At 36.1% G+C, this 12,978-nt stretch overlaps 1 protein-coding gene across 1 annotated transcript in view; it reads right to left on the bottom strand.

The window, feature by feature from the left end:
* SUGCT (succinyl-CoA:glutarate-CoA transferase) overlaps positions 1 to 12,978 on the bottom strand; it is a 790,246-nt gene that overhangs the window by 722,824 nt on the left and 54,444 nt on the right. The window contains 1 exon segment of the mRNA XM_059934212.1: positions 185 to 276. Within this exon segment, the coding sequence (XP_059790195.1) occupies positions 185 to 276 (92 nt within the window).

Genomic DNA, 12,978 nt, shown 5'->3' with positions numbered 1-12,978 from the left:
GGGCCATAATGACATTAAGCCTCAAGTACATTCAGAATAAACATTTCCATTTTTAACGTCATTCACTTTCCGTGGTTTTTTCCTAAAATTAACTCATGTTTAAGCCTATGGGGTTAGCAAAGATGAAAATCTCTTTGGAATAAATAGGGGAAAAAATATGAATATTCTAAAGAAGGAAACCTACCTCGGGCCCTGTGATGTGCATCAGACCAGAAACAGCAGAGGCAACGGCATCGTACCCAGCTCGCTGAGACAGTGGACCTGTCTGACCATACCCTAAGACAACAAGAAGAGATATATTTAGCACCACCCAGGGAGAGCAACAGTACAATAGTGTGTTAAAACCATCTGTATCCAGAAATCCTACAGCATTTTGTTACTATTAGGTCTATACTATCCCTTGAAGGAGGCTGTAAAATTTAATTATGGTGTTATACCCCAGAAGATTGCAAACTGGTGACTTGTGGGCCAGATCCCCATTATACGAATGTTTTGTCTGGCCTGAAGAGTGTTTTGAAATGTTTTTATTTAGTTTCCAACATTTAAAGATCAGGAGATAGCACATAATATACAAATTTCTGGCTTTTCTTGAAAAACCAGAAAACACATTCAAAACTAGGCTCACATCCTCACATGCCAATAATCAATTAGGGTTAAGTAATAGTTCTTCCCTTTACACAGGGCATAAATTCTCCAATTTGCCGCACTCTCCACCCCTCCTTAATCCTTTATGCTTCAGTCTGATTCAATCATTAACTGACCTTCCAGACTCCAACAGGTATTTGCTACTCTTGCTGCATATAAAACAATATACAAAGTAAAACAAAACAATGTCTCCCTAGGTTCTTTTTACATATTTTTTCAAGTATGCAAAGAAAATACAAATGATAATTTAAAATTTGAACATAAATAGAATTAATACATCTCCTGCCAGTGCGTTTTAGGATTACAAAGAGAAGGTGAAGGTGTCACTTTTTTTTGCCATCAGCAAAAATTAAAAGAACATAAAGGGACTTCCCTGCTAGTCCAGTGGTTAAGACTCCACGTTCCCAATGCAGGGGGCCCAGGTTCAATCCCTGGTCAGGGAACTAGATCCCGCATGCCGCAACTAAGAGCCCACATGCCGCAACTAAAAGATCCCGCATGCTGCAACAAAGACCCAGCGTAGCCAAATAAATAAATAAATATTTTTAAAATAAAATAAAATAAAAGAACATAAAAATATTTTATCCTGCTCTCCTCAGTTCTGGTGCTTATTGTTGGATAATAAAGGTTATATGAGGAGCTACATAACTCTGTCTCCAAATCCCATATATTTTGCTTGCTTCTCTAGCAACCTGGAACACTCTCCCTCTATTTCACTCCATATATGTACATACCTCACTCCCTCACATCCTCCAACTCTGCACTGAAATGTCTCCTTATTAGAGAGGTCTTCCCTGAAGAACTTTTATGAAAGATCACTCTCACTTTTCACTCTTAAGCCCCATTACCTCATTATATTTGACTTCACACCTCGTATCACCACAAGATATATAATATAGTTTATTTATTTATTTTCTGTATCCTCCCTACTCAAAGGTATGCTCAAGAGAGTTTTTCTAATTTAATTTACTGCTGTATTGCCAGCATCTAGAATAGAATTCAGTAATGGTTACCAAATGAATAAATGAATGAATACTGGTTATATAAAAACAATTATCTTTAAAAAACAAATTAATGAATAAAGAAACTAAAGAGGCTTTTTTTCTGTTTTGTTTTGTTTTTGACCAAAATGATAATATAGGAGGCCAATTTCCTCCTCCCATGGACACAGTGATTGTACAGCTACACACAAAGCACTTCTCTCCAAGAGAAACTGAGAACTGAGAAACTAGAGAAATCCAGATGAATGACCCCTATACATTGGGCAACAGAGACAATACCCATATCGAAATTGGTAGGAAAGGCTGAGACACTCTCATCATAAACCTCACCCCAGGCATAGAACCATACAATTAGGAGGAAAACCCAAACTCCCAGCTTCTCCCTGAGGAACAGGCAGTACAGACAGCACATCTAGTGTCCCAAACTTTAAGGCTCCCACCTGAGAAACAGTCCCCTAAAACTCCTATCTCTGATGGCCAGCATTCATGAGTCCTACAACACTATGGCAAACAAAGAAGAAGTTACTGATAGGATCATGAGCACTAACCACAACTATCCCCCCAGGTCTCAGGACTGAAGGAGGAGCAAAAACATCCATCTCCCAGTCTTTCCCTGGAAAGGGTTTGACTTCATACCTTACAAGCTGTTGCCTCAGGGTCTAGACACTAATTGACAACATCTAACTGATCCTACCTGGAACCTGAAAGAATCAGTGGGCGCTTACCCCACCTTCTCCATCCAGCTCACTCCAACAATAAAACCAGGTCACCATCATCTCTCTAGAAGGAGCTTCTATACATGTCTCGTGCCCCACCTTTTGCAGCTACTGCCTGGGAGATGGGCCCCCATATCACCTGGCTCTGACTGTCAATAGAGCTTGCAGTTAACAAGTCCCACTGGACTATAGTAAACAAATAAGCAGTTTGTAATGGGCTCAAGGCTCAGTGCAAGGGAGAAGACAAAAAGCCTACCTCCCAGTTTCTCCCCAGAAAGTGCTTGACGGCATACTTTCCCAGCTGTTGCCTGAGGGTCTGGCTTCGAATCAGCCTGTATCTAAGTGCTGACTACAATCATCCCCTTTGGAACTTAAATGGCTCTTCTCATACCCTCAACTACTAAAAGGCATGAAGAAGGACAGTGGTTTGGACAGTCACAAAGGTTTGAGAGGCATCCAGGAGTTCAGGCTGGGCTGATTGACAGGATTCATCTGCTACACAAGACCATTCTGTCAAGACTGAAAGAGGTGCTGTTGAGCTAATGCACAAAAACCGACACAAGCATTCAAGAAAAATGAAGAAACAAGGGAATATGTTCCAAACAAGAGCACAATATAAATCTCCAAAAACCAACCTTAATGGAACAGAGAAAAGTGATTTACCTGACAGAGAGTTCAAAATAATGCTCAGAAAGATGGTCACAGAGGTCAGGAAAGCAATGCATGAACAAAGTGAGAATTTCAACAGAGACTGACAATATTAAAAAGTACCAAACAGAAAGTATAGAGATAAAGAATAAAATAACTGAACTGAAAAATTCAATAGAAAGGTTCAACAGCAGGCTAGATCAAGTGGAAGAAAGAGTCAGTAAATTAGAAGACAGAGCAGTGGAATACAACCACTCAGTGAAGCAAAAAGAAAAAAGACTAAAAAAAGGAGTGAAGATAGCTTAACAGATTTATAACGCACTAAAAAAATGGGGCAATATACACATTATAAGGATCCTAGAAGACGGTGGGGGGGGGGGACCTTATTCAAAGAAATAATGGCGAAAACTTCCCCAACCTGGGGGAAAAAAACAGACATCCAAATCTAGGCAGCCCAAGAAGTACCAAATATGATGAATCTAAAGAAATTCACACCCAGACATTATAATTAAATTGTCAAAGACAAAAACCTTAAAAGCAGCAACAGAAAAGCAACTTGTTACGTACAAGGGAACCCTCATAAGACTACCAGTGGATTCTACAATAACCTTGCAGGTCAGAAGGCAGTGGGATGAGATATTCAAAGTGCTGAAAGGAAATAAAAAAGACTGCCAAACAAGAATACTCTACCCAACAAAAGAGCCCTTCAGAATTGAAAGAGAGATAAAGAGTTTCCAGACAAACAAAAGCTGAAGGAATTTATCACCACTAGACCAGTCTTACAAGACATGTTAAAGGGATTTCTTCAAGCTGAAACAAAAGGATGCTAATTAGTAACATTAAAACATATGAAAGTTTAAAACTCACCGGTACAGATAAATATATGGTTAAATTCAGAATACTCTAATATTGTAATGGTGGTGGGTAAATCACGTATAACTCTGGTATAAAGATTAAAATTAAAAATATTAAGACCACCTATAACTACAGTAATTTGTTAATGAATGCACAATATTAAAAAGATTTAAATTGTGACATCAAAAACATCAAATGTTGGAGAAGAGTGTAAAAATGTAGAATCTTCTTATACATTTGAAGTTAGGTTGTTATCAGCTTAAAACAGTCTATTTTAGCTATAAGATATTTTATGTAAGCCTCATGGTAACACAATGCAAAACCTATAGTAGACATACAAAAGAGAAAGAGAAAGAAATTTCAGCATACCACTACAGAAAATCATCAAATCACAAAGGAAGAAAAACAAGAGGGAAAGAAAGGAAAAAAGAAATGACAAAACAACCAGAAAACAATTAACAAAATGGCAATAGTAAATCCATAACTATCAATAATTACTTTAAATGTACATGGACTAAATTTTCCAATCAAAAGACACAAAGTGGCTAAATGGATAAAATAAACAAGACCCAACTATATGCTGCCTACAAGAGATTCACTTCAGCTTTAAGGATACAGACTGAAAGTGAAGGCATGGAAAAAGATACTCCATGCAAATGGAAACCAAAAGAAAGCAGAGGCATCTATACTTATATCAGATAAGGTAGACTTTAGGACAGAGACTATAATAAGAGACAAAGAAGGACTTTATATTGATATAATGATAAAAGGGTCAGTCCAACAAGAGGATATAACATTTGTAAATATTTATACACCCAACAGAGAAGCACCTAGATATATAAAGCAAATATTAACAGACCTGAAGGGAGAAAGAGACAGCAATACAATAACAGTAGGGTACTTCAATAATCCACTTTCAACAATGGCTAGATCATCTAAACAGAAAATAATAAGGAAATATTGGACTTAAACTACATGTTAAACCAGATGGATTTAACAAACATTTATAGAACATTCATCCATCAGCAGCAAAATACACATTTCTTCTCAAGCACACATGGAACCTTCTCAGAATAAATCATGTGCCACAAAACAAGTCTTAATAAACTTAATAAGACTGAAGTCATGTCAAGCATATTTTCTGACCACAATGGTATGAAACTAGAAATCAATTACAAGAAGAAAAGTAGAAAATTCACAAATATATAGAGATTAAACAACATGTTACTGAACAACCAATGTGTCAAAGAAGGAATCAAAACATAAATCAAAAAATTCTTTGAGACAAATGAAAATGGAAATACAACCTACCAAAATTATGGGATGCAGCAAAAGCAGTTAGAAGGGCAAAGTTCATATGATGAATTCCTACATCAAGAAACAAGAAAGGGGCTTCCCTGGAGGCACAGTGGTTGAGAATCTGCCTGCCAATGCAGGGGACACGGGTTCAAGCCCTGGTCTGGGAGGATCCCACATGCCGTGGAGCAACTGGGCCCCGTGAGCCACAACTACTGAGCCTGCACGTCTGGAGCCTGTGCTCCACAACAAGAGAGCCCGTGCACCGCAATGAAGAGTGGCCCCCGCTCGCCGCAACTAGAGAGAAAGCCCTCACACAGAAATGAAGACCCAACACAGCCAAAAATAAATAAACAAACAAATAAATAAATAAGAAACAAGAAAGATCTCCAATAAACAACCTAACTTTGTACCTCAAGTAACCAGAAAAACAAGAACAAATGAAGCCCAAAGTTAATAGAAGGAATAAAATATCAAAGAACAGAAAAGAAATAAACAAAAGAGAGACTAAAATTACAATAGAAAAGATCAATGAAACTAAGAGCTGGTTCTTTGAAAAGATAAACAAAATTGGCAAACCTTTAGTTAGACTCACCAAAAAAAGAGAGCAAGAACTCAAGTAAATAAAATCAGAAATGAAAGAGGAGATGTTACAACTGACACCATAGAAATACAAAGAATCAAAACAGACTACTATTAACAATTATACACCAACAAATTGGACAATCTAGGAGAAATGGATAGATTTCTAGAAACTTCAAGACTGAATCATGCAGAAACAGAAAATCTGAACAGACCAATTACTGGTAAGGAGATTAAGTCAGTAATCCAAAACCACCCAACAAACAAATGTCTAAGACCAGAGGCTTCACTAGTGAATTCTACGAAATATTTAAAGAATTTCTATTCCAGAGCAGCTAGTTTATAGCTGTAAAGGGCATCCTAGACCAGACTTCCAGTCTTGAACACAATGGTTTTTAAATCACCAGTATCCCCAGCATAAAACAGGCCTCCAGGAGTAGAGAGAAGCTCCGCCGTAAGGCAGGAACACTCAGTGCTAGTGAACCACCTGCTATCTCAACAGGAAGTCAAGAGAATGAATTAGCTTCAGTCCACTCTAGGTAGAGAATATCAGGAGCTCAGGCTTCTGGCCAGGAGCCCAAATGCCTCAAATGAGACAAAGAGAGGCCCCTCACCCATCAGCACAACTCTAAATGAAGTCTTCTAAACAAAGGCCTGCAGGAAAACATGCTCATAAAAACGAACAGTTTGCTAAATAAAAAGGCACCATAATACTTGCCTTGTGTTACAAATTCTCTTGTTCAGCTTACAACAAGGGGGAAGCACAAATATCCTAATTACTTTAAATTACAACTTCCAAGTATCTCTATTAAAGAGAAATATAAATAGTTACTCTCAGGGAGGCAGTATGGCATAGTGAATAAGAGCATAAGTTTTAGGATTGAAAAAAATCTGAATTGAAATTATAGCTCTGCTAACTACTAAATCTTCAACAATTCATTTAATCTCCCTGAGCCTCAATGTCCACAGTATTCACATTTATCTCATAGATATATTATGAGGATTCAATTTGATAACACAGCATAACTAAAGTACATTTTACAGTGAGAGCTAAATATACTTAGTTAATAAATATGCATTGATTAATATACTACTAACATAGTAGCTTGCCCTTTCCACAAAATATTGAGAATAACAAAAATTGCCTTGAGGTATGTTGAAATGATGAGGAGAATAAATATTCTAAGCATTGCAATTATGTTGTTTAACAACCCATTAAAATTGAAAGTTTTTGTACTTGGAAACCAGCACATGTTCATTTTAGAAAAGAAACTTGTGAATAATAACATATATTTTTGGTAATATGATTCAAAAATTATTCCACCTTTCACCTTACACTTGCCTTAACTACTTAAATACTGACAACCAATACCATCATCAACAAATATTTATAAAAATAAATTTAAAACAGGAAACTGACATTACCAAAATGGTATTTTGCAAAGATTACTCTGTTGGCAATGTGAAGACTGAATTATTTATTAATAATTTAACAAAGAGCTGAAAAACTAGTAAGCACAGGATCCAGATAGTTCTTCTTACTTTTATTTTTAGTTTTACAATTCCAAAAACGACCATGATCAAAATCCAAATTACAGAGGAAAAATTTAAGCATGTTAGTTCTATTTTATATTCAAGTAAGGGAGGTAAGGAAAACCTAGGAGGTTATGGAAAATCAGAGAGGAACATCTTTCTCTCTGTCTCCTCTCTCCTCCCTCTCTCTCCACTACCCCACCCCCTTACTCACCCACATTCATTTTCAGGAGCAATCTCGCCATCTTGTGGCTTTTACAAACATTGACTATAAAGCAAAACTTGAACTTCCAGACATAAGTAAAAAATGCAAGGGAAGGAAACTAAATGGAAAAGATTTCTTGTCTTTTAATATTTGCCCTGAATACCAGATGCTCTGGCCTGCCCACTCCTGGCTTCACTCATTTTTCTTCTTAATCATGTCTAACTTTTTGTTTCCCTTTTCTCCTTAACCAAAACAGGAGTATGTTTAAAGTTAGTATCATTCCAGCAGCTACAGAAACTCCAAAAATAGATTGTTTACCTGAAAGGAGAACAGAAGCAATAGAATATTTTACAGTAAATAATGTAATCCTTCAAAATGTATACAAATGTCTGGACTTCTTTCCCTGATCATTTTCTAGTATATAGATTGTTTCTGAATTAAAAGATTATGAACTCAATGCATTTTATTTTTTAAAAATATTTATTTTCTTATCTGTCCACTGAAAAGGCCTAGAAGCAAAGACTAACCCAGTAGCGGTGAGCGTCACCAGTATCCAGACGGTGGTCTCTAAATGCCATTTTCCACTAAAAGAAATTAAAATTCCTTGGGGAAATGGTTGATTCCAGGATAGGGCAGGAAATGTACAAAATGCACCTGGAATATATTGTTATACCAGAAATCAAAGAAGCTATCAGACTATTAGTCATGTCAAGAGTATGCAGAAGCCAACTTAAAAAGGCCTTGGGCTTCCCTGGTGGCGCAGTGGTTGAGAATCTGCCTGCTAATGCAGGGGACACAGGTTCGAGCCCTGGTCTGGGAAGATCCCACACGCCGCGGAGCAACTAGGCCCGTGAGCCACAACTACTGAGCCTGCGCGTCTGGAGCCTGTGCTCCGCAACAAGAGAGCCCGCGAGAGTGAAGAGGCCCGCGCACCGCGCTGAAGAGTGGCCCCCGCTTGCCGCAACTAGAGAAAGCCCTGGCACAGAAATGAAGACCCAACATAGCAATCAATCAATCAATAAATAAATAAATAAATCTTTTTAAAAAAAGGAGATTTAAGAGACATATCAATCAACCGCAATGATTAGACTTCATTTGGATCCCAATTCAAATTAACAAACTATAAATAGAAAGAGAGAGAGAACTGGGAAAATCTGAACATCAACTGCATATCTGATGTTATTAAGGAATTATAGGTTTTTTTAAATTTACATGTGATGACACTGGGTGTTTATGCTTTAAAAAGAGTCCTTTTCTTTTAGACATATTCTGAAATATTTAGAAATGAAATGATATGAAGTCTGAGATATGCTTTTAAGTAATCAGGGGAGGGAGAATAGGTGGGGTTGTAGGCAAAATAAGATTGGCCATGAGTTGATAATTATTAAGCTGGATAATGTGCACCTCAAGAGCCATTATACTATTCATTCTACTTTTATGTAACCTTAAAATTTTCCACCATAAAATACCAAAAAACAATTAATTTAAGAATGGCATGCAAATTTCATTTTGTATGTCTAAAAGTACCCCAAGGAATATTAGAGCTGAACGGACCTGGGGCAAAAATTCTTGTTTTACAGATGAGAAAACTGAGGCCCACAGAGGTTAAGTGACTTGTCTAAAGTCATAAAGCCAGTCAATAGCAAAACTAGAACTAACACTGAAGTTTTCAGTTTCCCAGTCTGGTTCTCCTTCATCTGAACAGGATGTCTGAAGACTCTTAGCCACTTTCTACTTTATACTTTATAGGATTAATTCAGAAACAAATTCAAGACCCAGTCTCAATAAATGTTTTTGGTTTTTTTAATTTGCGTGCTTTGTTTTGTAGACATCTCCCTTATCATACCTTTTTCCTCCACTGTGACAATTAAATGAGACATTTAGTAAATGGGCCAAAGTTTCACATTCTTATGGCTTTTCACTCAACTTTTTCTATTGGCATTGTGAAAAACCTTCCTGTTGATTTGAAAGATTTCCCACAATCATACCTTGCATTTAATAGGGTTTGTCCTTCTGTCACATGCATAATGATTTAGAGTCTCACAGTCACACCCTGTTTTGGTGGATTATTTTTTCTTTTTCCCTCAGGTCACAGATACAGCATTTTTAACTGTAAGATACGTACCTTTCTACACGCAAGATTACAAAACTAACCTCAGCAGGATTCATTGAGTTTCCTGTAAACCTCAATAGGGCAAGAGAACTCCCTGCAAACATGCTAACCAATCAAAACTAACACTTAACCAAGGACTCCATAAAGCAAGAGTGGTAATTTAGGGTGATGGCGGTAATAATGATGATAATAATAATAATAATAAGAGTTAACATGTACAGAGCACTTGCTATGTTCCAGGAACTGTGCTGGTGCTTTGTATGTGTCATCTGATTTAAGTCTCACAAGAATTACATGAGGTAAATTTTATTATCCTATTTGAATTACTATTGAGAAAAATGAGGTTCTGAGAGATTAAGTGCCTTACCCAAGGTCACAAAGCTACTTGCTGTGATTCTGTAACTAATTATTGACGCTTTGACACTCATTACAATGTAACCATTTTTGAACAATATTTCTATGAGTATTAATAGTTCGTACATTGTTCAAAGACCAAAAATGTGACTAATATGGTTTGCTACCTCAATAACCTATGAAATTAGATCCCTCAATCTCTATCACAGAGAGGCAGCAAAATTGGTTGATTAATCGTACAGCACCTAAAATATCTGAAATACTAAGAAGTATATGTTCCTAGTCAGAAAAGGCAAATAAATTTGTAAATTAAGCAGTATTACTACAATGCAGCAAAAAGAAGCATACTAAGAAAAAATGCTTATATTGATGACAGCTGGTAATACAGAATTACCACTTTTTTATGATATCCAATTTGATGATACTAATATATAAAAATATATTTTGTTTGACAATTGCTTCTTATGCATAGGTTTCATTTTCCCCAACTAGTTAGTATAACACTAAGCAGACAGTGGAAACTTAATAAATACTCATCAGCTGACTGGTGCATATTTTTGTATTTTATACTATTTCATGCATGCCTATGATATTCTTCACATAAACTATCAAAATAAATGTTTTTTTACAGGGCAGACAAGAGTAAGGGGTAACTGGGTGTTAAGATACTCTCTTGCTTATAATATACAGTGTGTTTTTTATGGAAAAGAAGTAAAAAGTCTTCAAAACTCTCATCATCCAAATAGAGTCTACAATTGCAAAAGCTTTGGTGATCATGCCAATGCATCCTGCTAAAAGTGACTTTAACTACATGCCCAATCATATAAGTACACACACACACACACACACACACACACACAGATAAACCTAAATCTCAGAAGACTCATTCAAGTAGGAAGGGAAAAAACTATTATAAATCACAATGATATAATGAAAATAAATTGCAGAATCTGCCATTAAATTAAGAATTCAAATATATATTCATGGAATCTATTCGAAAGAAACTACTAGGAGTTACATCTACATTCCAAGAGTCAATATTTTGTACAAGATGAATGCAGCTCACATTCTGACAGATGCCCCATAAAATTATTAAATAATAAAGAGAATTACCATTTTATATATTTTTCATTTTCAGGAGAAAAATCAAATTTTAAATTACATAAATATAAAACATGAGTAGATAAAATATGAGCAGAAAAGAAAATAAAAACCCATCCAGACTCTCACATAAAACCAATTCCCTATAGCTGATTCCCACACTCCAAATAGCAGCACTACGTCAGCCTATGAAGGGACATTTTAGGCAAAGAACACAGAAATGTTCAGTACTGACCTCTTTACAGAGACTAAACATAATCTCAAATCAAAGCCAGATAAATGGATAACTCAATTGAGTAACAAATTAACAAGAATCACCTTTAGCCTTGTTCCACTGCCAAGAGAAAAGTACTCAATTAAGCACAGTCTACATCTTCATTTAATAGAGATCAATGAAAAAAAATAAAAGTAACCCAAGTAAGAATGATATCAAACAAGATCCAGTAATCTTTGAACTGCCCAAAGTTGGGAACAAAGTCTTTCCAAAAATGCAGACTTCTGAGTAAGCAGTGCTTCCTGAGTAAGCAAATACACATAGTTACACCAAAGCCAAAAACAGAGAAATAAATAACATGAAGCCAGGAAAAACAGTATAACATGTAATGGTGCTGGGTAAAATAATCACTTGTAGAATAAACTAATGGGTTTTAAAAGTTTGCAGGTATGAGCACATCTAGTGCTCAGATCTTGGTTCTTAAATAGGATTCGCCCCTCAATGGAACCAGGGCTCCTTGGAGAAATGGTTAATTCCAGGCTTGGGGGAAGGGGTGTCAGGGGAGGACCTAAATAAATGTGGAGTATCTTGTGCCAAAAATTAAGAAAGTGCTCAAAGGATGATGAGGACATATCAAAAATATATAGGGAATAGTTTGAAGGTGTTCCCACTGGCCAAATCTGGACAATTTGAGCAGCAAAAATAAATCATGATAGTAAAGGATTGTAACTGATTGAATAACATATGAATAAAAGAGTCCAAACTGATATAAATAAATAAATAAATAAAGGAAAGAGAGAGCTCTCCCTTGTAGTAAAAAAGTCAGTTCATAAATGTAAAAGAAATGGTGGAATTAGAAAATCACTATTTAACAACATCATAATAATAGTAAACTCAGGCAAGAATCATCAATGTATGATAAAAACAGTGGAGATAGTTTGAGCAAGTAACAGAATATTTACATAGTCTTAAAGTATAGCCCCCCTGCCAACAATATATCCTTTTAACTATAACAGGTAAAACAATAACTTTACACTGGAGAAACCTAGCAGATACCATCTTAACCCAATCATCAAAGTTACATTGCTAGCAATAGACAGCTTGTGTTACCCGATACAATGCACTGAGAAGAACTCAGCATTACTTCTGTGGCATGACTATCAAAAGTACTGAACCTGAAGCTACTCATAAGGAAACATCAGAAAAATCCAAATTGAGGAGCATTCTACTAAATAATTGACGTGCACGCTTCAAAAAATGTCAAAGCCATGAACTACACAGAAAGACCCAAGAACCGCAAAGAAAAACCCAGATTAAAGGAGGCTAACGTGACATGACAATCGAATACAATGCAGAGTTTGGGTTTTCCTTTGCTATAAAGGACTTTATTGAAACAACTGACAAATTATCAATAAGGTCTGTAAATTATATACTAATATTGTTTCAGTATTCATTTACTGATTTTGGTAATTGCACTCTGGCTACATAATAGAATCCCATTTTTTTATAAAATACAAACTGAAAAATGAAGGGGTAAAGAGGCATCACATGTCTGTGTCTTATACAGTACATAAAAAATGTTAAGTAGATTAGATAGATGATACAGATGATAGGTAGGTAGGTAGATAGATACATGGCTAGATACACAGATACAAGCAGAAAGAAGGATAAAGCAAAACAATTTGTATATCCACATCCATGGAATAATAGAGTAT

The sequence above is a fragment of the Balaenoptera ricei genome, chromosome 9 (genome assembly GCF_028023285.1).
Source record: "Balaenoptera ricei isolate mBalRic1 chromosome 9, mBalRic1.hap2, whole genome shotgun sequence".
In the NCBI taxonomy this organism is placed as follows: domain Eukaryota; kingdom Metazoa; phylum Chordata; class Mammalia; order Artiodactyla; family Balaenopteridae; genus Balaenoptera; species Balaenoptera ricei.
The sequence above is the reverse complement of the archived record's forward strand: the minus strand, read 5'-3'. Positions and strand labels throughout refer to the sequence as shown.